The sequence below is a fragment of the Mobula hypostoma genome, chromosome 3 (genome assembly GCF_963921235.1).
Source record: "Mobula hypostoma chromosome 3, sMobHyp1.1, whole genome shotgun sequence".
Classification (NCBI taxonomy): Eukaryota; Metazoa; Chordata; class Chondrichthyes; order Myliobatiformes; family Myliobatidae; genus Mobula; species Mobula hypostoma.
The window spans coordinates 19483918-19511917 of NC_086099.1; the positions used below are offsets into that span (position 1 = coordinate 19483918).

Below are 28000 nucleotides of genomic sequence, written 5' to 3' on the forward strand. Positions count from 1 at the left end.
CAAAGGACTGACATTGCACCGGACTGAAAGTGGTTTGCGTCAGCAACTCCTTCTCCCGAAAACTGATCAAAAATGGGGAAGCAAGAGGAGATCCTCAGAAAAATGTCCCTTCTGCTGAGAGTTCGAAGTATTCTGGTAAAACAGTGCCTGGCTGAATGTTTGGGAACGCTCATTCATACGGTGAGTTCTCCCACTGATTTTTGTCGTTATTTATTACTGAGAAGTTTGATGTCTTCTGTTTCAAAAATTTACAGCACAATGATTAATTCAAAATAATAACTGCAGGTTAATTCATAACGTAAATTTAAAAGAAGAAATCAGCATAAATATTCTGTATTACCCTGGCAATTTCCTTGCATATATGGTATGTAATGTGTAATTTTATGTTAATAATTGTTAGTCTTAAAACTGTTATTTATGTCTTTATGTTACTTGTTTTTAATTAATATATTCCTTCAACAGTTAAAAAATATATTTAAGTGAAACAAATGCATTAACTTAAATTTTCATGTATATTTAAAGATTCCATTTCTTTTTTGAATAGAATTTCTAAATTTCCAAATTATGAGGCATTAAAAAAGACACAAAAAGGCCTAGAGGAATTTAAATGTGCTGCCTGACAAGTAATCACATCCAACGGTGTCAGATAATTCCCCTACCCTTTTCCACAACTGTCTGCAATATGACTGCACATGGGTGCACATCCACTGTTTGAGGAGTCTCAGGTCAGGCAGCAGCAGACTGGCATTAGAGTCATAACTACTCACTCAATTACAGACAGCTCATCATTTTATTTGCTTTTAAATGTAATGTTGACATATCTGTTGAGCTTAACTTTTAGATTTAAGAGAAGGAGGATATTAAATTACAGGACAAATCTTGCCTAGTGCATTACAACTACCTGTTAATCGGTTCCCTACCTTACAATATTTAATGAATGCACTTTGTGTTATTTATGCATGATTCATCTGCAGATTTTATCCTTACTTTCATAAGTTACTGTGTGTTATTTGTACTACTGTACTTTATACCCTGGTTCGGAGAAACATTGTCTTGTTTGACGGTCTACATATGTATAATTAACTGACGGTAGACTTGACTTGACTTGACCTGAGATTTGAGCTTGACTGTTACAGATAGCCAAAAACTAAAGTGCAAGATTGACGCTGCGATAACATGACAGAGTCATTAAATTACAATGGCAAACTACTTCCTTCCCTGTTTCCCCCTACCCAAATGATGTCTTTGAAAATCTAAATCGATCCTCTGCTTCTCTTTAGTTACACATGAAGCTACAACAGAGTAAATGCTGATCCATTAATTCTTGGTGCCTTTTCTTTGCAGATGCTTAGCTGTGGAGCAATAGCGCAGTTCACACTCAGCTGTGGCACTCACACTGAATTTCTGTCCGTAACTTTTGCCATCGGATTTGCAGTAGCTCTAGGCATACTGGTGACCAGTAAAGTGTCAGGTATGTGATTTTTTTTTTAGATGAAGAACTAAAGGATTTTCAGACTTTTATGCACAATGTTCCAAAATGTGCACCTTTCACAAAAAGTATTTCCTTTCCACCTAGTCAAAACGCGACCATAGGGAAGAGAATCTGCAGAAATTGCAATCCTTCTCTGAAAGAAAGACTGAGAGATCGGGTGCAGTAACTTCATTTCCACTGAGAGTGCGATTAAGTCAAAAGACAAAATAAAGTCTAATCATTTCATATGATGCCATTTAGAGGTTATTAAAATGTGGCTGCCCCTTCTGAAGTCAGTTAGTCATACAGTAATGTAACATGTAAAAAAAAAATCAGGCCCTTTGACCCAGCTTGCCCATGCTGTACATAGGCCTTTCGACCCACTGCTCACAACACTCTAGGTGCAGAGGGGGATTAGAGTTAAGTGAGTGATTGAAGGTTGGTGGAACGACTTGTTTCCATCTCACGGGACAGAGTCTAGGTGCCATTATTCAGATTCAGATACATTTAATTATTGCATCTGCATCAAAACGTACAGTGAAATCCATCACTTGTGTTAACAAGCAGCATAACCCAAGGACGTGCTGCGGGCAGTGCACAGGTTGTTGTAAAGTTCATTACCCCTCCTGGGGCATAAGCTGCTGACAGCAGCTCACCAGAGTCCTCTGCCCTGGGCCCGTGTATCAAATTGTCCCCAGCAGTAACCTATCTTCAAAGATCCTTCCACTCCCAGAGATGAGGTCTCCTGAGCTTCTGTTGGTGTTTGTGGGATTTTATGGGATGGGGTTGCTCACCCCATTCCCAACCCTCCTCCTTTCACAGCCGAGCTTGGGACTGTCCTTGGTGGAGTTCAGCCCTCACATTATTATTTACTAATGTATTTTACCACAATGTCTCTACTTACCTCTCAGATCAACAGCTTAATGAATCAGCAGAGTGCTAGGCACAAAAATGCAGGTGACACACCACCACCAGAAGCACCATCTTAAACTACCCTCTCAAGTGCACATAAAATGCTTCATCATGGGTAAAGCCCTCCTCACCATTGAGCACATCTACATGAAATGCTGTCGGAGGAAAGCAGCATCCATCATCAGGGACCCCCACTACCCTAGACATGCACTCTTCTCAAGAAGGTTGTACAGGAGCCTCTGGACTCACACCACCAGGTTCAGGAACAGTTACCCCTTGTGGTAAACCATATATATATATATAGGTTGTAACTGGGTTACCTGCCTGGACACGCCCCTCTGCTGACTGCTCCTGTGGCTCCTCCTACAGACCCCTGAATAAAGGCGATTGTGCCACTGCTCCTCCCTCAGTCCAGGACAGATACTCAGCACGGTCGAGGTCACATTTTACTACTAATAAAAGCCTTTCAGTATTTACTGTACTTCCAGTCTTTTGGAGTAATTGATAGTGCATCACCCCTCAAACGTCAGGCGCTTGAACCAAAGAGAATACCTTCACTCAACTTCACTTGCCCCATTATTGAAATGTTTCCACAGCCAATGATTTCACTCTCAAGGACTCTTCATCTCAGGTTCTCGATATTTATTGCTTATTTATTTATTATTATTATTTCTTTTTTGTATTCGTATAGTTTGTTGTCTTCTGCATTCTGGTGGAACATCTAAATAGGGCGGTCTTTCATTGAACATGATATGATTATTATCCTATAGATTTACTGAGTATGCCCACAATAAGATGAATCTCAGGATTGTATATGGTGACATATAGCATATGTACTTTGATAATAAATTTACCTTGAACTTTGAACATAGCACTCTTGTGAAAAACAGCTGAGTTATGCCAAAAACCCTATCATCTCACTGAAGTAACGATCAATGATAAGCCTTTACATGTAGCCCTATTGTTAGCAGGACATGCCACAGCCAACTTGCTGATAGAAGTGGCTTTTCTGACCTCTTGGATTAGTATCATGTTCTAAGAGAAAGGCTTTCCAGTAAGTTAAAAGTAAATTATTAAGCAAACAAACATAAAGAGAAAAATGTCTTCTTTCTCTGTTGTGGGTCTACTATGCAGAGACAACTGGGCACCTGCTCTACAGCAAAAAACATGCCTCCTAAAATGTAAACAGAGAGTAGGTGATCTCTGTAGTTAGGGTGCTTAAGACTTTTGCACAGTACTGTCGTAATTTTATGTATTGCACTGCACTGCTGCTGCTGCAAAAAATTAAATTTCATGATGTATGTGAGAGATGATAAACCTGATTCTGTTATGGATCTCTGTTGTGGACTGAGGGTGGGAAGGGGTCAAGGAGAGGGGAATCATGGTTGGGAAAAAGGGAAGGGAGAGCAGAGAGACATTCTGTAATGATCATTAAACCATTTGTTTGGAATCAAATGACCTTGCCTAGTGTCTTGAGGATGGGTGTATCTGCACCCATGCCACCTCTGCCTTGGCACTCCTCTGCCTCCTGTCCCACACCCCTCCCTCGGCACTCCACCCTCGCCATTCCCAACATCCTTTGCTCCCACCAAATTTACAAACTTGCACTCTGTTCCACATTGTCAAATACAGTATTGTGCAAAAGTCTTAGGCACTCTACCTACATATATGGGCCCAAGACTTTTGCACAGTACTGTATGTAATGATATGTATGGCATCTAGCTATCCTTGCTCATTGTTGAAGGTGAGAGAATTTTTTTTTCCTGTGTTAATGTTTCATGGAGTGCTAAATATCATAAAATGTTTTTTTAAAAAGAAAGTCCTTATAAACCAAAGACATCCATTTCATAACACTGATTTATTTCAAATTTCTCATTCTAATTAATCTTACATATATTGCCAGATTCCAAGATGGCGGCACATCCAGTTGCAACGGACATTCCAACTCCAACTTGAATTTGAACTTCCAGCCTCAAAGTAATTTCCTTGGCAATCTAATTTCACAAAGCTTCCTAAAACAAATGTTAGATAATTACCATTTGTCATACACAGTTTAAATGCCTGTGGTGAAATATTGAAAAGATTATTTGTTATTTACAGCTCTTCTTTCTCACCACTAAATTAAGTCATAGTCAACAAATAGTTTAGGCTTCATTGGTTGAATTCAAAGACAAGATAAAGGACATCCTGCATGTTTGTATAAACACAAGAGATTCTACAGTTGCTGGAAATCCACAATAACACACACAGCAGGTCAGGCAGTTGTATTTATAAAGCACTTTTAAGTCCCTATCCGGACATCTTAGGGCATGTGGCAATCAGGAAAAGCATTTAAGTATAGCATTTTTGTTGGCAGGACGTGCTGCCACCAATTCACTATTTGCAAATTTCCATACATTGCAAACTGAATTTAGCAATCTCTTTAGCAATTTAGTATTAGTTAAGGATTTAATGTCGGACAGGATATTGAAAATCAGTCAGCTGTCTCTCAAACAGTGCAATGGAACAATTCACCTGCAGCTCTGCAGCTAAGCGTGTATTGATGATGGTGCTTCTGACGATGATGGACCAGCCTAACATTTTTATGCCTGGGTCTCTGGAAGAACGTTAAGCTTCTGACTTGAGTGCTAAGTGTGCTGTTAGTTTGAGCCACAGATGTGGCATGTTAGCTCAGTCATACGTAATGTAGCAGGTACAGTAGTACTTTGCCATGTAATTAAATGGAACTGGTGTGATAAAATCCATCACAGCAAGTAATGTTCATCATTATCCGATTTGACTCCCTACCTGTATATAAATTCACATCTCTTTTATTGTTTGTGCAGGAGCTCACCTGAATCCAGCAGTGACCTTTGCTCTGTGCTTGCTTGCTTGTGAGCCTTGGTTAAAATTCCCCTTCTTCTTTTTGGCACAAACAGTAGGTGCCTTTCTTGGATCAGGAATAATGTTTGGTTTGTATTATGGTGAGTATTTCCTATATACAAAATGAAATTAGTTAGTATGACAGTCATCATCATCATCATTATGTGCTGTATCGTATGACATGGGTGATCATGGTCTTTGACCAGGATTGTCCTTGTCAAATTTTTCTACATAAGTGGTTTGCCATTGCCTCTTTCTGGGCAGTGTCGTTACAAAATGGGTGACCCCAGCCATTATCAATACTCTTCAGAGATTGTCTGCCTGGCGTCAGCGGTCGCATAACCAGGACTCGTGATATGCACCATCCACCACCTGCTCCCATGACTTCACGTGACCCTGATCGAGGGACAAAGCAGGTGCTACACCTTCCCCAAGGGTGATTTGAAGGCTAGTGGAGGGAAGGAGTGCCTTACACCTCCTTTGATAGAAACGCATCTCCACCCTGCCACCCAATATGACAGTAAAATGTGAAATTGCTCCTTAATGTTTAGTGTAAACCCCAGTCTTTCAACCACATCTTCTTCCCCTCTGCCATTAGATTTCCAAATGGACAGTGAACGCATGTACATGATTTCACTATTATCTTCTTTTATTGCCCTCTCTTTTGCACTATATATTTTATTTTTAGCATACTGTATATGTGTACATGTATATACTGAAATGTGAGGAGGATGTTATGAGAATGCAGGGTGACTTGGACAGGTTGGGTGAGTGGGCAGATGCAGTTTAATGTGGATAAATGTGAGGTTATCCACTTTGGTGGCAAGAACAGGAAGGCAGATTACTATCTGAATGGTGTCAAGTTAGGAAAAGAGGAAGTACAACAAGATCTATGTATCCTTGTTCATCAGTCACTGAAAGTAAGCATACAGGCATGTTAGCCTTCATAACAAGGGGAGTTGAGTATAGGGGCAAAGAGGTCCTTCTGCAGTTGTACAGGGCCCTGGTGAGACCACGCCTGGAGTATTGTGTACAGTTTTGGTCTCCAAGTTTGAGGAAGGACATTCTTGCTATTGAGGGAGTGCAGCATAGGTTCATGAGGTTAATTCCTGGGATGGCGGGACTGTCATATGTTGAAAGATTGGAGCGACTGGGCTTGTATACACTGGAATTTAGAAGGATGAGAAGGGATCTGATTGAAACATATAAGATTATTAAGGGATTGGACACGCTCGAGGCGGGAAGCATGTTCCCAATGTTAGAGGAGCCCAGAACCAGAGGCCACAGTTTAAGAATAAAGGGTAGGCCATTTAGAACGGAGTTGAGGAAAAACTTTTTCACCTAGAGAGTTGTGAATCTGTGGAATGCTCTGCCTCAGAAGGCAGTGGAGGCCAATTCTCTGGATTCTTTCAAGAAAGAGTTAGATAGAGCTCTTAAAGACAGTGGAGTCAAGGGATATGGGGAGAAGGCAGGAACGGGGTACTGATTGTGGATGATCAGCCATGATCACAGTGAATGGTGGTGCTGGCTCGAAGGGCTGAATGGCCTACTCCTGCACTTATTGTCTATTGTTTATATATATTCTTATTATAATTTATAGTTGTAAAAATTATTATGTATTGCACTGTACTGCTGTCACAAAACCATAAATTTCACAACTTTCTGTATGTCAATGATAATAGATCTGATTCTGAGATAGGAACAGTGCTTCCCAAAGTCACAGCTATGATACGGTAACCAGTACAGTGCTTTCCGCTTCTCTCGAGTCCCAAGTAATCCTGCCACATACTGCCTTCCAGCCCCAAATTTGGTGAGTAGGTTTCTATGGCAATCCAGTTTCACAAAGTTTCCTGAAGCAAACCTTAAATAATTACCAACATGAGATTCTGCAGATGTTGGTAATCCAAAGGAACACACGCAAAATGCCGGAAGAACTCAGCACGTCAGGCAGCATCTGTGGAGAGGAATGAACAATTGACATTTTGGGCCAAGACCCTTGTCCTGATGAAGGGTTGTGATAAAGGGTCTTGGCCAGCACATTGACTGTTGATTCTTCTCCACAGATGCTGCCTGATCTGATGAGTTCATCCAGCATTTTGTGATTAAATAATTACCATTGAGCATATACAGTTTAAATGCAATGGTGAAATAATATTTATGTGCGTTTCTAATTTACGCTGGCTTCACCTATCACCTTCCAGCTTGTACTCCTCTCCCCTTCCCACCTTCTCATTCTGGCTCCTTCCCCCTTCCTTCCCAGCCCTGACGAAGGGTCTCAGCCCAAAACATCGACTGTTTATTCATTTCCATAGATGTTTCCTGACCTGCTGAATTCCTCCAGCATTATTTGTGTGTGTTATTTACACTTTTTTCCTCACCATTGAATTAAGTCATAGTCAATATGTATTTCAACTTGATTACCTGCCTAATTCTTATATGTCTTGATATCTTAAAATGGTAATAATCAATTGCTCTCCATATTGGAATTTCCAAGTACATATAACCTGTAGGGACAGTTCAGACCCTCCACAGGTGACGGTGTGAAAAATAATACTTCCTCTTCTGTCTCTTGACATCCCATTCTTGATAAGCTTCTTGATAATATTGCCCCACATTCCCCCATTCATCTCTATTCTAGGGTAGAATAATTAGGAGCCTGATTAGAAAGAAAGAAAGATTACTTTATTTGTCACATGCACATCAAAGCATACAGTGAAGTGCAAGGTACTGTAAGCATCAAATCATATCAGTGAGGATTGTGCTGGGCAGAGGTCAAGTGTTGCCACACTTCCATCACCAAAATAGCACGTCTACAACCCATTAACCCTAACCGTACAACTTTGGAATGTGGTAGGGGATAACTTCACTCACCGCCACACTGAACTGATTCCACAACTTCTGGTCTCACTTTCTACTATTTGTGTTCTTGATAGTTATTCCTTATTTATTATTATTATTATTGTTTCTTTTCTTTATGTGTTAGCACAGTTTGTTGTCTTTTGCACATTGGTTGTTTGCCTGTCTCTGTCGTGTTCACTTTTTCATTGATTCTATTGCATTTATTTTTACTTACTGTGAATGCCCACAAGAAAATAAATCTTAGGGTTGTATATGGTGACAAATATGTACTTTTATAATTTATTTAAATTTACTTTGAACTCTGAAATCAGGGAACCCGGAGGAAACCCACGCGGTCACAGAGAGAAAGTACAAACACCCTATAGGCAGTGGTGGGAATTGAACCCCAGTCGATGGTCACTAGCACTGTAAAGTAAAGTACTAACCACCACACCACCATGCTACCCCAGGCTTAACTTGTTGATTGCCCATTGTGAGTGCATTCTTTCTCTTTATCAGATGCTAAGATACCAGCTTATGACTCTAAGATTGCTCCAGAGCCAGTGAATTTCTAGGAGAAACGTGTAATCTGCTGAAGGAATTTAGTGCTTTGAGTGGTATCTGTGGGGGAGGGTGCTGAGGAGGAAGGATGGGGAAGGAGCAACACTCACAACACGCTGGAGGAACTCAGCAGGTCAGGCAGCATCCGTGAAAACGATGAGTCGACATTTCGGGCCCGAACCCTTTGTCAGGACTGAAGAGGGAAGGGGCAGAGGCCCTATAAAGAAGATGGGGAGAGGGTGGGAAGGAGAAGGCTGGTAGGTTCCAGTTGAAAAACCAGGAAGGGGAAAGATAAAGGCGTAGGGGAGGGGTAGCAGGGAGGTGATAGGCAGGAAAGGTGAAGAAGGAATAGGGGAAGACACAATGGGTACTAGAAGGAGGCGGAACCATGAGGGAGGTGGTAGGAGCTGGGGGAGAGGGTAGAGTGAAATAGGGATAGAGGAAGGGAGGGGGAGGGAATTACCGGAAGTTGGAGAATTCTATGTTCATACCAAGGGGCTGGAGACTAGACAGTATATGAGGTGTTGCTCTTCCAACCTGAGTTTAGCCTCATCATGGCAGTAGCGGAGGCCATGTATGGACACATCTGAATGGGAGTGGGAAGCAGAGTTGAAGTGGGTGGCAACCGGGTGATCCTGTCTGTTGTGGGGGACGGAGCGGAGGAGTGGAGGTGTCAAAGTTGGGTTGAGGCCTCGCATCAGAACTGAGTGTAGAGATGGAAGCCAGCACAAAGAGGGTGGGGAACAATGGAGTGAGACAGTGGCCAGGAGGTGGTTGGTGAAGGGAGGTGACGATGGGGGGGGAGGACCACAGGCAGCTGGAGGGGAGGGAAAGGGGTAGGTTGGGAGACAGAAGGGATGATAGGTGGGGGCAATTTTTAGGTGTACATGGTATATATTTCTCGGGTTCGGTCATACAGGAATATACTGAAATTCCAGTCGATATAGTTTTTGTAAAACAGTCTATTTTCATGCATGCTATGCTGCTTCTGCTGCCAATCTTCTTAATCTTGGGGTCACCTTTAATTCAAAGTTCAAAGTAATTTCCTCACAGTTTGCCATTTGTTAATGGTGGGGTATGTTTGTAGCAATTCATCTCATGTAAAAATGTGGAAGACCAAAACGTCTCCCTGAAAATCCTTACAGCAGAAAGCCTGCTCATCTTGCCCATTTACTCTGGTTCCCTGCCATGCCTCTGTCCACAGTGATGATTTACTTTTAATACCTCAAGTTTCAATGTTCACAGTAAGTTTTTTTGTGTGGCATTTTGATAAATGACCAAATAGATCACTTTTCGATCATAAATTCCGGGTCACGCATGATGTGCTGATTCTCAGATCTACACTGGCCCCACGATTATTTATAGAAACATTTCAGAAAAAATACTGATTCACGAGTTCTTTCATTATTTTCTTTTACAACAAGGATTCCCAGTCTGGGATTTACAGACCCCTCGGTTAATGGTAGGGGCCCACGACATAAAAAAGTTGGGAACCCTTGCTCTACAGTTTACCCAATGTTGGTGAAAGGTTTTGTCAATTTAAAAATGCTTTTCAGTTTTATATTCTTAATTTGGAGCTTTACTTGTGAATGATTGAGGTTTCTAATTCTCGTAAGCAACCTTAATCTTAAGAAAAGATCATTCTGGTCGACAGTTTTTCAACCATGTGTTCATAACAGGAAACCTTCAGGAGTGTATGGATTGGATGATCAACAGCTTTATGCAATGTCTTGGACCAATCTTCTCATTGAAATCCAAAGGCATAGTGTAGAGGGAGCTTCACTTTGTGTCTGACCCTGGGAGTGTGTGATGAGACAATGTAGGGGGATCTGAGAGTGGTTTCCTCCACAATGGTGAGACCTGATGTAGACTGGGGACTGTTTCATCGAGCACCTTCACTCCACTTACCTACATAAGATGCATTTCCCGGTGGCCACCCATTTTAATTCTATTTCCCATTTCCATCCCAAAGTGTTGGTCCACGGCCTCTTCTGCTGCCACGATGAAGCCACTCTCAGTTTGGAGGAGCAGCACCTTGTATTCCATCTGGGTAGTCTCCAACCTGATGGCACAAATACAGGTTTCTCTAATTTCTGCTTCTTTCTCCCCGCTCTCCCATTTTCCATGTCCCATCTGTGCTTCCCTTTTATCTCTTCTCTTCTCCTCGCTTCTCTCTGGTGTCCCTCCTCCTTCCCTTTCCCCCATGGTCCACTCTCCTCCCCTATCAGATTCTGTCTTCGATTGTCTTTTACCATTTCCACTCATCACCCCCCAGCTTCTCAATTCAATCCCCCTCCTCCTACCCCCCCTCGCCTTTTGATTCCGGCTTCTTCCCACTTCTTCTCCAATCCTGATGAAGGGTCTTAGCCCGAAACGTTGACTCTTTATTCTCTTCCATAGATCTTGCCCGACCTGCCGAGTTCCTCCATCATTTTCTGTTTCGCATCAGGTTTCTGAATGGCCCATGAACACGACTTGGCTATTCCACTTTTGCCCTATCTACCTATGGACTGTCTAATTAGTAATTTTTGATCTTGCACAGTGCTGCTTCTGGAAAATAACAAATTTAATGACATAAATCAGTGATGATAAACCTGATTCTGTTGCTCTTAATGGGAGATGTTACTGTAGTTGTAGATTCCTTTGGTATTTTCTGAGCTCTGTTCGCTGTAGACTGGCGACGTCGGAGCTACCCGGTTAAGTATAACTGAACATGTGTGAGCACAGAGCTCAGAGGCTGCCACACCCAATTGTTTGTGCGTTCAGATTGTGAAAAACCAAAGACTCAAATATAAAAAAAAAGTCCAGTACAGCGGTTATTTGAAAGCAAACCAAAACTGCTCAGACTAAGCACGGGGTTGACACTGTATGACGTACTATCCACAATAACTAAGTCCTAAGTCGAAGAAAGTATGTTTGATCTTTTATTAAGAAACCAGCAAAGATGAACAATCTTGTAATGATAAAAATCAAACGAAACGAAACTAGCGCTGTAACGAAGTAACAGTGTTAGCGGTACTAAACCTTAGCGATCTTAACGTACTTCAGCATTCCAATTAGCGTTATGATTATTTAAACGTATTTAAAAGATCTACAATAATATCATTCCCGAAGTTCACTTCCTGGCTCTAACCAGACTAAATTGAAGTAAAGACAAAGAGTGGATATGAAAATATATTCTTCGCTTCTACCACGGGCCGCCCCACGTGACAAATTACCGTAACCTATAATAAAACACGCAACATAAAATACAATCCAGACATACAGAGAATAGATACATTGCTCCTACGTTCTCGTGTGAGTAACAATTCAGATTGCTAGAGTTCAGTTATTTATAATTTACTTGCTTCCCAAGTACGCTGCCTTAATCCCTGTGTGGCCCTGTTGAAATATTTTGTGTTTTACTCTTATTCTCAATGGCTAGAGCTATTGTTCTGCATTTTTGATCATTTTTGATGAATTCAGAAGAGTAATATTTAACTTTCACCCTAAGAACATCACAAATTGCTGTCCAGGAGCAAAAAAGAAGGGGGCGAGTCTCAAATATGAACTAATAACTGTTCTCTAATTACAGAGAAGTTGTGGCTCCATGGCAATCAACAGCTGACAGTTATTGGACCAAACTCGACTGCTGGGATATTTACAACATTTCCACTTGAACACGTGAGTGCACTCACTGGCATTTTTGATCAGGTAAGAAAGAGAGTTTACAAGTTCCGACACACATTTTCCATCTGCCCAACTCACGGGACAGGTCATATTTGATTGTTTTAACAGCTCACTAATAACTTTGAACAAAATTTGCTGATGTAATGAGCAATTAAAGATTAAGTTTGTTGAGCATCCTTTTCCTTTGGGAATCTTGCCAGTTCTGGAGGGTTATTGAGGTAGAGAAAACACCTGCCTTTTTCTCTTAGTGATTTTAAGATACTAAGTAGGGTTCTGGAGCAGTTGCAGTGTTCTCTGTTCCCCAGGGTGGGCCAGCTTGCTGTTATTTATTTACCTATCTATCTACTTATTTATTGTGACTCAGTGAGGAATAGGCCCAAGTGGCCCTTCTGGCCGCACCACCCAGCAATCCCCTGGTTTAACCCTGGACCAATCACGGGACAATTTACAATGACCATTAACCTACCAACTGGTATGTCTTTGGATACTGGGAGGAAGCCAGAGCACCCGGAGGAAACCCAACGTACAAACTCCTTACAGGCAGTGGTGGGAAATGAACCAGGGTTGCTGGTACTGTAAAGCACTGCGCTAACTACTACACTACCATGCCACTCCAGTTGCCTTCTGCCGTGTCTGGGCCATAACCCCTTCACCCCTTCATGCAGGTTTGGATATTTGACGGCGAGGTCATTGCGATTCAAGAGAACGTAACAAATTAGCAAAGCGAATTACAGGATCAAGAATATGCCGGGCAGACCCTCAAACTTTTTAACATTCAACAGATCTTGGCCTCTTTCCCACTCTCTCTCCATACCCTTGCAGAGCTGGCATCTGTCGATCTCTGCCTTGAAGGTATTTAGTGAGCCTGTCTCACTGCCTGGTCACTTGGGTTGGCAGCAGTGTAGACCACCTTGAAGGTGGATCTTTGAGTCACTCCTTCAATGAATTCTAACACTTTTCTTTTGTTTTCTTACAGGCAACTGGAACTGCAGTGCTCATATTTTGCATTCTTACCATCGTGGATCCTTTGCACACCCCAGTGCAGACAGGCTTGGAAGCCTTCACCATCGGCTTGGTGGTTCTGATCATTGGCTGGTCCATGGGTTCAAATTCCCAGTACTCACTAAATCCTGCCAGGGATATTGGACCTCGCTTGTTCACAGCAATTGCTGGCTGGGGATCTGAAGTTTTCACGTATGTTCAGCTGTCATTTCTTATTTGTAGATGTACTATTAATTCCTTCTTAATGAAAATTATTATTTTCTTGGCCAATTTCAAAGTTCAAAGTAAACTTATTATCAAAGTACATATACAACTCTGAGATTCATTTTTTGCCAGCATACTCAATAAATCCATGATCAAGTAATAGCCATAATAAAATCAATTTTAGCCATTAAACAGTAATAAACCTTTTCAAACCTGTTCTGATGTGCACGACCTCACTATTTTTCTTACTCTTTTTGTACTACTTATTTAAGTATGTATATTTCTTATTGTAATTTATAATTTATAATATTTATTATTACTGTATTATGTTTTACAATGTTCTGTGGTGGGGTGGAGATACATCTCTACCAAAGGAGGTACAATGCACTCCTTCCCTCCGCTAGCCTGCAGGTCGTCCTTGGACAAGGTGTAGCACCTGCTTAGCACCCACGCACCCCCAACGTCACCCTCCAACCAATCAGGGTCACACGAAGCCATGGGAGCAGGTGGTGGAAGTTCATATGAGCAGCTGGTGCAGAACACAAGTCCTAATTATGCGACCACTGACGCCAGGCAGACAATCTCTGAAAAGTATTGACAGTGGCTGGGGTCACCCGCCGTGTAAAGACACTGCCCAGAAGAAAGCGACGGCAAATCACTTCAGTAGAAAAATTTGCCAAGAACAATCAAGGTCATGGACCATGATCGCCCATGTCATACGACACGGCACGTAATGATGATGATGATTGCAATGTACTGCTGCCACAAGACAACAGTGACGTTAGCGATGTTAAACATGGCTCTGATTCTGATTCTCTTCAAGAAAATCGTGTCTCTTCCAGTTCTGGAGGAAGTTCGAAAGTTGCTTTCTTAACCTATAAGGCTTAGGGAGCTGTTTTGTCTCCAGGGCTAGCAGAACATGCACTGTCTGTATGGAATTTGTAATTTCTCCCTGTGACCGTATAGGTTTCTCTGGGTGCTCTGCTTTCTTCCCATATTCCAAAGTCGTATGGGTTAGTAAGTTACTGTAACTGAGCAGATGGGGGTAACTGGGTGGTGCAGCCCCATTGGACTGGAAGGGCCCATTACCATTCTGTATCTCAAAAAAAATCATAGGGTGTAGCATATTCAATATTTCAGTAATATTGTATATATTTTGAGCATTTTTTATTTGTTTACATAATTCATTATAGGATATATGTACGAAGTATGTGGAAGGCATATATCAACACGTCACCATGTCATACCATAGGGCCTCACTAAACAAAAATGATTAAGATGAAACCTATCCTGGCTCCTGTGTTTTCTTTTGATTAGTTCCTGGAGTTACAAAACGTAACAGTGGCGGTGAGAAAGTTTTAAAATGAACCCGAGACAACTACCTACCTGTTGAAGCACAGCATGTTTTTCTTTGGTAAGGGAGAGAGTGATGTTCAAGTTAAAAAACAAAACTTAGTGTGTTTTTCTTTGGAAGGGGAGAGAGATGATCAAGTTGAATACTGGGTGATAATAAATAAGATAAATAAGATGCAGATATTACTACACTGGAAAGATAGACATGTTCAATTGCACAACAGATAACTGGATGATGTAAATTGAATGAATTGAGCAGTATATTGAAGCAAATGAAAGAGCCAATGAAAAATGAATGCCAGTGTTGCTGAGTGTAATAGTTCGGAAAGCATATAGTTTGCTTAAATATTTAGCGGCTCCAAACAAACCAGCTGAAATGAGCTTTGCTGATATCATGAATGCAGTGCAGGAACATTTAGAACCAAAACCTATGTTGATTGCAGAATGCTTTAGGTTTCATAAGCAGAATGATTTCAGCATACGTGGCTGAATTGAAGAAATTGTCTGAGTATTGTCAGTTCAGTGATGGGCTTAATGATGCACCGAGAAATTCTTTAGTTTGTGGAATCTTACAAGGAAGTATTTAAAAGCAGCTCCTAAAAGAAGCACACTCACATTTAAAAGAACAGGTGAAATTGCTGTATCAATGGAAACTGCAGCCAGGGACACAATTAAGTTGCAGTCAGGGATGAAAGTGTCACAACCACAGATTTGACAACGCAAAGATACGACAATTGCACTTGTGAATTTGCACGTGTCAGCTAATTATTATTTAATCGTGATAGTATTTAACTCCATTCTTCTTGTCGTAGTGCTTGTTGAGACTTGGATAGGACATAGATACGCTTCGTTATCTGCATTCCACCTTGCCTGAGAAATTGACTGCCGAGTTAACTGACTCTGAAGACGTGGGTCGATATTTCACAGACTTTTATGCGAACAATGTTAAAGGGAAAAAGAAAAACAATAAACACTAGGCCAAACGGGGCCATTGACTAAAACACTCAAATGGAAAGTGAAGCCTACACTGTGGTTGAAAAGAACACCTAAACATTAAACGAATACTGCTAGTTTTCAGAGTCAGTGACTCGACAGTCCAATTTCTCGGGCAAGTTGGAATGCAGATAACGAAGCGTAGCTATGTCACGTTCAAGTCTCGACAAGCACTACGACAACAAGTGTGGAGTTAAATACTATCACCATTAAATAATAATTAACTGACGCGTGCAAATTCACAAGCGCAATTGCCGTATCTACTGCGCTGTCAAATCCGTGGTTGTGACAGAAAGCAAGAATGAACAATATTGTAACACCTAAACAGAAACCTGCCTTGCTGAACAAATTGTGTTACCATTATCTCAGGAGCTCATATACGCTAGACCAGTGCAGGTTTAAAAGTGAAACTTGCAGAAAATGCAACAAGGTAGGAGGTGTACAGAGAGCATGTTGTGCAGACAAGAACAAATGGACTGCATGAGGAAGATAAAAAGTCAAACTGCAGTTTCAAAAAGATGCCTAATCTTCATGCTGCTGATGAAAAATCTGATCATAATGAGAGTGACATAGGACTGATAGCTTTCAGATTTACAACGTGAAAACTATTGGCCTACACCAGAAGTGAATGGCAAATTAATTAAAATGGAATTGGACCCTGTCTTGGCTGTTCCAGTCTCTCCACAAAATGAGTTTGAACAGCAAAAATACTGAACTGAAGCCTGCAGATATTCAACTAAGAACTTTTACTGGAGAAAATGTAACTCCTGTGGGAACAGGATTCTTGACAGTGAAATACAACAACCAACAAGCCACATTGGGCTTGCACGTGGTAAAAACAGGAGGCCCAGTATTGTGGAGGCATGCTTGGCTGAGACAACTATAACCTGATTGGAAATCTAGCCACCACTTATATGCCACATTCCCATAATAGAGTCAATTGAAAGCAGATTAAGAAAGGTACTGGATGATGCCACAACTGTCTATACACCATGAACTGTTTCCCAACAGAGGACAAACAGTTGTTAGTAGCAGCTTCTATGTCTCTGGTTGGAAAGCATATTGGACTAAGGAAGGACCGTGCTGCTCAGAGGAATCATGAAAGTGACAAAGGCTGTGTCCGACTACAGCAGCTTTTGTAGGCAACACATCTGGGGAAGCTTCTGATATGTTAATTGGGCAGTTACTTGCGAAATGTGGTTTGATTTTAAGCTGGAAGAGAGTTTAACAGCTTCGGGAAAGTTGCAAGCATTCAGTCTTTGTGAGTATAAAGAACCAGCATCTACTTTGTGTGTATTAAGGTCAAATTCAAGAGGACTACTAATCATGGATTGACCCACTTACCACTGGAAAAGGAAATAGAATCAGAATCAGGTTTATCATCACTGGCATGTGACGTGAAATTTGTTAACTTAGCAGCAGCAGTTCAATGCAATACATAATATAGAAGAAAAGAAATAATAATAATAAATAAGTAAATCAATCACAGTATATGTATAATTGAATAGATTAAAAAACGTGCAAAAAACAGAAATACTGTATATTAAAAAGTGAGGTAGTGTCCAAGGGTTCGATGTCCATTTAGGAATTGGATGACAGAGGGGAAGAAGCTGTTCCTGAATCGCTGAGTGTGTGCCTTCAGGCTTCTGTACCTCCTACCTGATGGTAACAGTGAGAAAAGGGCATGCCCTGGGTGCTGGAGGCCCTTAATAATGGACACTGCCTTTCTGAGACACTGCTCCCTGAAGATGTCCAGGGTATTTTGTAGGCTAGTACCCAAGATGGAGCTGACTAAATTTACAACCCTCTGCAGCTTCTTACGGTCCTGTGCAGTAGCCCCTCCATACGAGACAGTTATGCAGCCTGTCAGAATGCTCTCCACGATAGATCTATAGAAGCTTTTGAGTGTATTTGTTGATATGCCAATCTCTTCAAACTCCTAATGAACTATAGCCACTGCCTTGCCTTCTAAGTTGGGACCAGGTTAGATCCTCAGAGATCTTGACACCCAGGAATTTGAAACTGCTCGCTGTCTCCATTTCTGATCCCTCAATGAAGATTGTTATGTGTTCCTTTATCTTACCCTTCCTGAAGTCCACACTCAGCTCTTTCGTCTTACTGATGTTGAGTGCCAGGTTGTTGCTGTGACACCACTCCACTATTGGCATAGCTCACTCCTGAGATTGTGGTCTTCCGGTTAGGACGTTGAAGATCCAATTGCTGAGGGAGGTACAGAGGCCCAGGTTCTGCAACTTCTCAATCAGGATTGTGGGAATGATGGTATTAAATGCTGAGCTATAGTTGATAATCAGCATCCTGACATAGGGATTTGTGTTGTCCAGGTGGTCTAAAGCTGTGTGGAGAGCCATTGAGATTGCGTCTGCCGTTGACCTATTTGCAAAAGAGGACATCTTTTGATGTATTATCCCTAATTCAAATCAAAAGTCTCCCTGTTACAGCAGAGCTGATCCAAAGTTAAACCAGAAAAGACTCCACACTGACCAATGTCTACATAGCAGCCCAAAATGGCTGGAATGTGCAGCAAAAATTCCAGTTGCTCCATTCTTATCAGTGCCGTGATGAACTTGCTCTTGACGAAGGTTGTCATAAGTGGGGATTGAGATTTGCTGTAGCAGTTAGTGTGATGCTATTACAGGTTGGGGTGTTTTGGAGTTCAGATTTCAATTCTGACGCTGTTCTGTAAGGAGTCTCTGTACCCATGGAATGAGGGAGTTTTTCCCAGTTGCGCCGGTTTCCTTTCACAGCCCAAAGACATACCAAGTAGGTTAATTGATCATTGTAAATTGTTCCATCATTAGGTTAGGGTTAATCGGGGCTGTGAGGACGCTGGGGCAGTATGACTCGAAGGGCAAACTCTGCACTGTATTGATGAATAAAAATCATCTAAACTGAGAGCTAAAGTGTTGCAGCAGGTCATCTAGGCATGGTCAAAATGCTGGCTTTGGATAGATTAACAGATTGAGCAGCTTGCCCTGCTCTGGTCAGGATGCCAATTTGCCCAGAAGATGCCAAGAGCAGCGACTCTTCATCACTGGGAATGGTCTGCATTGCCCTTGTCAGAAGATTCATGTGGATTTTGCCAGACACAAACTTCTTGGTACATAGTGGTGGATGCAGCTATAAGTTGGCCAGAAGTGTTTCCCAACAGCCTCCACTACAGCCTTGCTCACTGTTGATGTGTTGAGAAGCCTCTCCTCAAGGACTGGTGTTCCAGCACACTTTGTCAGTGACAATGGACTACAGTTTGTTGCGGAACATTCAGTTATTCCTGGAAATGAATGGAAGCAGACATATTACATCTGCACAGTACTGCACTATACTACACTGTACTACACAGTGTGTGTTCGTCCATCATCGTCGATGAAGACCTCGACACCATTAGTCAAATGATGGTGTGGAGACTGGCGCATAATTTGGATTTAAATGAGGGATAATTGCGCAGCGTCAGCCTCACTCTCTCTTCCCAATTCCCATCTGGATCCAGTGGCGAGACAGAGTCGAGCGGCTGGAGATGGGACGAGGCGCAGTGGATGACCATGACATCTTCTGTGTCTTGTCCTGCTCTACACGTTCCACGACGCTTGCAGAGACCGCCTTCTTGACCGTTGGACCTTCCATTGGTCTCGTCTGCTCAATCCGCCGGAGTCTGTCTTCACATGCTGGGATAGACAACTCCCTATCTCACTGAGGGTTTGAGACCCGTTGGCTACCCTCACCTGGTTTAGCCGGCTTGTCGAAGCCATTGCCCGGGGTGTGGCCGCTGTCGCATGCAAACAGCTACGGGGAGCCACAGGTGAGAGCTGAGTGCCAGGTGGGGACCAAAGGTGGACTAACCGCCTTGAAAAGTACACTGTACTGCACAACTGCAAATGGCTGGGCAGAAATGTTTCTTCAGAGTCTAAAGGATGCACTGCGAGCAATGTCAGCAGAGCCCACTGCACTGACGCTGAACCAGAAGCTTGCCAATATCCTCCTTGTAACACATTCCACAACCAACAACTCATGAGCTCTGCTGTTCCTGGCTCGTCTTTGTGTTCACACTTGAATCTCCTCAAACCCAAACTCTGAAGGAGCATGCAGAACAAGCAGCTGAGGCAGATTGAAGGCTCTGCAACCAAGGAGCCCTGATGTTTCACTCCTGGACAAGCAGTCCTGGTGAGGGACTACAGATGTGATCAAAGGTAAGTACTTGGAAAGACCACGGACAGAACTGGACCTCTCTTCTACACAGTGGAGATTGGGTTCAATGTAATCTGGAGATGACACGGTGAAGAGCAGAGTCAATTGCGAGAAGAATGGTGTCCAAACTTGTCAGTCCCAGAATCAACTCCTACATTCACCACGGAAGAGGCCCCAGATGTGTCTGCCAAGCAGAGTGACCTCTCCCTGTCAGGAAAGATGGTATCCCACAAGACAAAGATAGTCTCCACAGTGATTAAATTTTTAGCTAGAATGGGACCATTTAAAGTTTACTATGCTGTGCATGTCAATATACATACAGTCCTGTGCAAAAGTCTTGGGCACCCTAGATTTTTTATATAGTTTCAGATGGTATGTCCTTCACCCAGCCCGAATCTCAACATCAGCAACATTATCTGTGATTACCAGGAGAGACAGAAGTAAGCGAGACAGTCAAAGTCTGCAGAAGAACTGTGGCAGGTTTTCCAAGATGCTTGGAACAACCTACCAGTTGATTTTGTTATAAAACTGCATGATAGTGTATCTAAGAGAAGTGAAGCTGTTTTAAAGGCAAAGGATGGTCACACCAAATATTGATTTGATTTTGTTTTTACTGTTTGCCGCTCTTTATAGTAATTTTTTTTGATATTTAGAAACTTTCCATTATTTTTGAAAGCATCTTCATTTTACAGACTAGAGAGCAAAATGTTGCATATTTGAGTTGGGATGCATTCTACATACATTGAGTTGGAGTTTATAGCTAAGCAGGGAGGAGGGTTGTGTATTTAATATTTCAATAATATTTGTGTAATGTGATTATATTGTTTGAATAATTCTTTGATGTTTACACAATTCATTTTGGGTTTTGAGTAAGAAGTATGTGAATGGCATATGTCATTTTGCTACCACGTCATATGTGAACACCTCACTAAAGAAAAATGAAGTATACAAAACACTTCCCAGCTCCTCTGTTTTTCTTTTCATTAGATCCTGGAGTTACAGGACATAACGTGGGGTACTGGTGAAATATTAATGAAAAGCCAGAAACATTGTCGGAATGTCTGTGTTTCATTGTTCACTTGTTGAGCAGGATACTTGACCTGATCATTGCCAGCATGGACCTATGGGACAAATGAACACTTTCAGTGCCAGAGATTCCAATGGTTCCATGACCGAGCTTTTGAGAAACTTACCAGACAGTTTTTATTTCCATCCAGCGGATGTGGGACTGTGGGAGGAACCTGGAGCACCTGGAGGAAACCCACATGTTCCCGAGGAGAACATACAATTTTCTTACAGATGGTACCAGAAGTGAGCTCTGATGCCCCAAGCTGTAGTGGCGTCATACTAACCTCTATGCTACTGTGGCGTGTGGTCTTGGGTCACCCTCAGAATCAGAATCGGGTTTTTTTATCGCTGTCTGACGTCCAGTCCTGATGAAGGGTCTTAGCCCAAAACGTTGACTGTTTATTTCCCTCTATACATGCTGCCTGACCTGTTGAGTCCCTCCAGCGTTTTGTGTGTGTTGCTCAGCTTCATTATCAGTGGGTTATATGAAATGAAATTTGTCAACAGCAGAATAGTGCAAAAACATAAATTTGTGCAAATAAAAAAGGAAACGTTTGGTTGCAGGTTCTTGGCCTGTTCAGAAATCTGATATCAGTGAGGAAGAAGCTATCTTTAAATCATTGTGTGTGAGTCTTGAGGTTCCTGTATGTCTTCCCTGACGTTAGTAATGACAAAAGACCATGTACTGCATGCCGAGGGTCCTCAGTGCTCGATGCTGCATTCTTGAGACACTGCCTTTTGAAGATGTGAGGGGAAGGGTTGTGCCCGTGATGAAGATGTGGGGGGAAGGGTTGTACCCGTGATGAATATGTGGGGGGAAGGGTTGTACCCGTGATGAAGATGTGGGGGGAAGGGTTGTGCCCGAGATGAAGATGTGGGGGGGAAGGGTTGTGCCCGTGATGAAGCTGGCTGGGTCTAGAACCTTCTGCAGCCTCTTGTGATCCTGGGCAATGGAGACTCCATACCAGGCTGTGATGAAACCAGTCAGAATGCTCTTGACCATACATCTGTAGCAATTTGCAAGAATCTTTGTTTACATACTAAATCTCCTCAAGGTCCTAATGAAGTTGAGCTGATGGTGGGCCTTCTTTGCGATTGCATCAATGTATTGGCCTCAGGAAGCCACTGCAGACCCCTCAATGAGGATTGGTGCATGTTTTCTCAACTTCCCCTTCCTGAAGTCTCCACTAAATTCCTTGGTCTTAATGATGTTGAGTGCAAGTTTGTTATTGTGATGAGATTCAACCAGCTGATCCACCGCAGTCCTGTACGCCTCCTCATCACCATCTGAGAGTTTCCCAACAACAGTGATGCCATCTGCAAATTTATAGACGGTGTTTTAGCTGAGCTTAGCCACACAGTCATGAACATAGGGAGAGCAGTGTGCTAAGCATGCAACCATGAGATATGCCCGTGTTGATTGTCAGTGAGGAGACGATATTATCACTGGTCAGTATTGACCTTGGTTTTCTGAATATCTTGTCACTAAGAGCTACGTGACTTTCCAGATAGGTAATTTTTAGCATTACAGTCTGGCCAGAGAGCGGAGTATCATTGGCAAGATAAAGCAGTTCCTTAACCTTCTAACACCCTGAATAATTTTCTCCAAGGTTGGTTATCTTGTGACACAAAATTTAGAAAAATCTGGGAGATTAATTTGGAACACTTTTACCTTCCGGTCAAGATGGCACTTGCATACAACGCTCCTTTAGTCAACATCTTCTGGATGGATCTTGAAACCATATGTTTCACTTCTTTTATAGCTTTTACGTTTGTTTTTCATCTTGAATGTGATTCTGGAATTGATGGAGCCTGTGATTTGCAGGTTAGAGATCGTTCGGGTGTTCCAGCAGTCTGTAGTCTCCGAGAGGATTCCGGGAGGCAGAGATGGTGAGCACAGGCAGGCTGCGGGATGGGGCGCAAGCTGATGTTTGACTCCATTTCGCCGATTAAAGCTTCTGTCATTTACTGATTAAAGCAATGAGGGGAATTGAAAAATAGAGGTGAATGTGGAAGGTAGCCTGCCTTTTGATCACTGGAGATTGCTCTGCGACCTAAGAAGGGAGAGTCTGCTGCTGTGCCTGGAGAATGTTACACAGGTTTCCTGTGTTTGGATATGGATTTGTACTATAGACCTCTTTGCCTGATCTCTCTCCTTCTTTTGTGTGTGGGGGTGGGAGAGGGGTTAATGATTGTGCTGCTGTTCCTTCTCTTTCTTGGTTTTGTGGCTATCCAAAGAAGTATTTCAGAGTTGTACACTTTGATAATAAATGGACCTTTAAACATTTTCATGCGAATCTGCTTAAAATTAAGTGTGCAAGTGTGATTGCATTGGGTTTCCTGTTTGCAAAGCCCACAAACTCTAAAGACGATTTTAAGCCCTGTCCTATATAAGTACTTCTTCGGGTACCCTGATAAGAAGGAGATTATACTGTATCCACCTACTCTTCAAGGACAATCTCGTCTCTATGGCGAGGTCTAGCTGTCAGTACTTACTGTGTGAGTGGTTGGTCCCCATCCCTAACAAAAAGGAAATACTTCCAGCTAGCAAAGTAGTTTAAACACAGTTTATTTTATTTTTAATGATACATGTTTAGATTTAGACAAATAGTTCTTTACATGCATTTAACACTCAGAGGAGATTTATAAAAAATTTCCAAAGTACAAATGAGTTGATGATGAACGAGTCACCCATTGCAAAAAACTGAGGGCTGAGCAATAAATTCTAGTTCTTATTTCTGTCATTCCCCTTGTCATTCCTAACAATCCCAAATGCTTCCTAATATTTATACTGTTTTCTAATAGTTGACATGATCTGCACGTGATGTTTTCCAGATACCTTTGCTGGGACAAAGTAATTTACGCAGATGGTCTAAAAGCTCTGAGGGCAATGATGCAAATAACTTGGCTGTAACTGCCTGGCTTAATGCAGGCCAGTTAACATAGCCCCATTGTCTTCCTTTTGACTAATGCAGACAGAAAAATCACCTGGTTACTTAACTTTGCAAACCACATCCTTATCTTACTTATAAGATAATCTTACTTATTACTTATCTTACCAATAGGCTGGTCCTGGGCTTACTTCCTGGCATAATTTACATATTACTATTTAATTATTTATGGTGCAACTATAACGAAAACCAATTTCCCCCGGGATCAATAAAGTATGACTACTACGACTATGACTATTATTATTATTCTATATTATGTATTGCATTGAACTGCTGCCGCTGCTAAGTTAACAAATTTCACGACACATGCCGGTGATAATAAACATGGTTCTGATTCTGACATCCCTCTCAGCAGCCAGCTCAAGTGTCCTTTTGACTTCAGACAGATTACTGCTTACAATTTACATTAAGGACTGAAGACCGGATCTTGTTCATGACAAGAAGGTGAACAAGAAATATTTGTTAAAAGTTTAACTTTGTCACAAACAACTCTGACCCGTTGGGAAGGTCATGCTGCTGTATTAGCAAGCTGAGGTTAGCAATAAGCACCTTGGGCCCTGAGAAGTGAATCTACATCTCACAAGGAACAGATTGCCATTTGGAAGCCATCCCATTCTGCTTTATCTCACCCATGAAAATTGTTGTGGACAAAATTCCAATAAATATACTATGTGATCCATATTCTGACACAAAACTTAGGGTAGTAGTTAATCTGCTTTTGCTTGTATTGGGTAAACATACAGTAGTGTGCAAAAGTCTTAGGCATGTAAACTGTCTATAGCCAAGGTGCCTAAGACTTGTGCACATTACTGTATTTGTCAATGTGGAGTGAAGAGCGAGTTTGCAAATCTGGCTAGAGCACAGGTGATGAGAATGATGAGGGTGGAGCATCATGGGAGGGGTGTGGGACAGGTGGCAGAGAAGGAGTGCCAAGGAGGCGGGGTGGTGTGGGTGCAGAAACACCCAGCCCTGAAACACTAGGCTGCGTCATTTGATTCCAAACAATTGGTTTATTGCTCATTACAGAAAGTCTCTCTGGTGCTTCCTGCTTCCCTCCCTCCACTCTCCCACCCCCTCTCCCACTCTCAGTACACCATGGAGACCCATATTAGAGTCAGGTTTATTATCACTCACATATGTCATGAAATTTGTTTTTCTTGTGGCTGCAGTGCAGTGCAATACATAAAATTACTACAGTATTTGTGCAAGATGCCCTAAAGGTTAACCTCCAGGTTGAGTCAGTTGTGAAGAAGGCGAATGGAAAGTTGGTATTCATTTCTAGAGGTATAGGAATATAAGAGCAGGGATGTGATGTTGAGGCTCTATAAGGCAATTGTGAGACCACACAGAGTATTGTGTGCAGTTTTGGGCTCCTTATTTTAGAAACGATATACCGACATTAGAGAGGGTTCAGAGAAGATTCATGAGAATGATTCCAGGAATGAAAGGGTTACCATATGAGGAACATCTGGCAGCTCTTGGGCTGTATTCCCTGGAGTTCAGGAGAATGAGGGGGATCTCATAGAAACATTCAGAATGGTAGAAGGCCTGAACAGGTTAGATATGGCGAAGTTTTTTCCCATGGTAGGGGATTCTAGGACAAGAGGGCATGACTTCAGGTTTGAAGAATGTCCTTTTATAACTGAGATGTGGAGAAATTACTTCAGTCAGAGAGTGGTAAATCTGTGGAATTTGTTGCCACAAGCGGCTGTGGAGGCCAAGTCATTGAGTGTATTTAAGGCAGATATAGATAGGTTCTTGATTAGCCAGGGCATCAAAGGGTATGTGGTGAAGGCAGGGGAGTGGGAATGACTATAAGAATTGGATCAGCCCATGATTGAATGGTGGAGCAGACTCGATGGGCTGAATGGCCTCTTCTGCTCTGATATCTTATGGTCTTATAGTCCTGTAGAACTTAATTAAGAGCATTAATGACTCTCTACTTATTGTCTATGCCTGGTCATGTCCCCACGATGTTAGCATGCTGTTTATACAGTTCAGATAAATCATTACTCGGTGCATTGAACTAGAGTCAGATAAAACAATAGCAATGCAGAATACAATGGAAATGCTGCGGAAAAAGTGCAGTGGAGGTAAATGACCAAATACAGGATTGTAATGAAGTAGATTGTGAGGACAAGAGTCCGTCTTATTTTACAGGGGGTCTTTTCAAGAGTCTAATAATAGTGGGATAGAAGCTGTCCTTGAGCTTGGTGGTATGTGCCTTCAGGCTTTTGTATCTTCTACCTGATAGGAGAGGAGAGGAGAGAAAATGTCGGGGGTGGATGGAGTCTTTGATTATGTTGGCTGCTTTACTGAGTGAGCAAGAAGTACAGACAGTGTCCATAGAGGGAAGGCAAGTTCCTGTGATCTGCTGTGTCCACCACCCTCTTCAGTTTCTTGCGGTCATGTGCGGAGCAATTGCCGTACCAAGCCATTATGCATCCAGACCAAGATGTTTCCTGTGGTGCATCGATTAAAAATAGGTTCGGGTTGATGGGACGTGAGGAACTTCTTTAGCCTCCCGAGGAGGTAGGGGTGATGGGGCCTTGCTCCTCTCAGTGGTGAAAATCGGAAGATTAGGAGTGCTGTTGACATAACTTGCTGACCTGTCGCGTTGCCTCCATAGCTGTGCTAAAACATTTACATGCTGAAGTGTATTGTGGCAGTGTTTGCTCATTTAGTGTTATTGATACATTGTTCCTCTTTGACATTCAGTGCTGGAAGCTATTGGTTTTGGATTCCACTAGTCAGCCCGATCATTGGAGCCGCTTTGGGTGTTTTGATGTACCAGTTCATTGTTGGATTACGGGTTGATGCAAGAGGTGGCTGCTCCACCAAAGCAGAACAAAATGTAAAACCCCTGAGCCAGAAAACAGGCGGAAGCTGATGATGAACGGACCCCGCACATATCCTCTGAAGAATTTGTTTTAAGAATCTTCAGCAGATTTTACAGGTGTTTATTCCTGCAATATCACAATAGTCTCTTTGAATATCGCATTTGTTTTCACATGTTATGTATACCTTCGATCATTTTATTAGCCACAGAATAAAATTTAAAAGTTATAAGTTCAAACTTCATTTTTGTCAAAGTACATATATCTGATCTTGAGATTCATTTTTATAGTAAATGCAAAGAAACACAATATAATCAATGAAAAACTGCACACAAAAATGGGCAACCAATGACTCAGAATTGTGCAAATACAAAAAAGAGAAAGACACAGAATAATAATAATAAATAATAATAATAATTAATAATAAATAAGCAATAACTATCAAGAACACGAGTTGTAGAGTCCTTGAAAGTGAGTAGATAGGTTGTGAAATCAGTTCAGTGTTGGCTGAGTGAAGTTATCCCCTCTGGTTCAAGAGCCTGATGGTTGAGGGTTAATAACTGTTCCTGAACCCGGTGGAGTGGGAACTCGAGGCTCCTGGATCTCCTTCCGGATGGCAGCAGCGAGAAGAGAGCATGGCCTGGATGGTGGGGGTCCCTGATGATGGATGCTGCTTTCCTGTGACAGTGCTCTGTGCAGATGTGCTCATTGTTATAACTTCCTAATACTTGATAAAAGACAGAAGAACATGGCAGGCAATCAATCTCTCCAAATTTTCAGTATTTCTGAATGTATAATGCTGTTTTGTACATCATCTGTACAAAACAACATTTTACCGCACGCTGTCGGAGCAGCGCTGTCAGGATAATCAAGGACACGACCCACCCAGCCAACACACTTTTCGTCCCTCTTCCCTCCGGGAGAAGGCTCAGGAGCTTGAAGACTCGTATGGACAGATTTGGGAACAGCTTCTTTCCAACTGTGATAAGACTGCTGAACAGATCCTGACCCGGATCTGGGCCGTACCCTCCAAATATCCGGACCTGCCTCTCAGTTTTTTTGCACTACCTTACTTTCCC

The 28000-nt window shown here is 42.1% G+C and overlaps 2 protein-coding genes across 3 annotated transcripts in view; both read left to right on the top strand.

Annotated features, from left to right (window-relative positions):
• LOC134343883 (aquaporin-3-like) lies at positions 1–27998 on the top strand. 2 transcript variants are annotated; one of them, XM_063042765.1, is made up of 6 exons: positions 1–180; positions 1345–1471; positions 5209–5346; positions 12219–12307; positions 13290–13507; positions 26803–27998. In XM_063042765.1, exons 1-6 carry the CDS (start codon positions 73–75, stop codon positions 26972–26974), a joined length of 852 nt encoding a protein of 283 aa, XP_062898835.1. In that variant the 5' UTR covers positions 1–72; the 3' UTR covers positions 26975–27998. The 2 variants fall into 2 exon arrangements, with proteins under 2 accessions (XP_062898835.1, XP_062898834.1); XM_063042764.1 differs by having other exon boundaries at positions 12219–12337; positions 26803–27992.
• nol6 (nucleolar protein 6 (RNA-associated)) overlaps positions 1–28000 on the top strand; it is a 342540-nt gene that overhangs the window by 117470 nt on the left and 197070 nt on the right. The window lies entirely within an intron of this gene.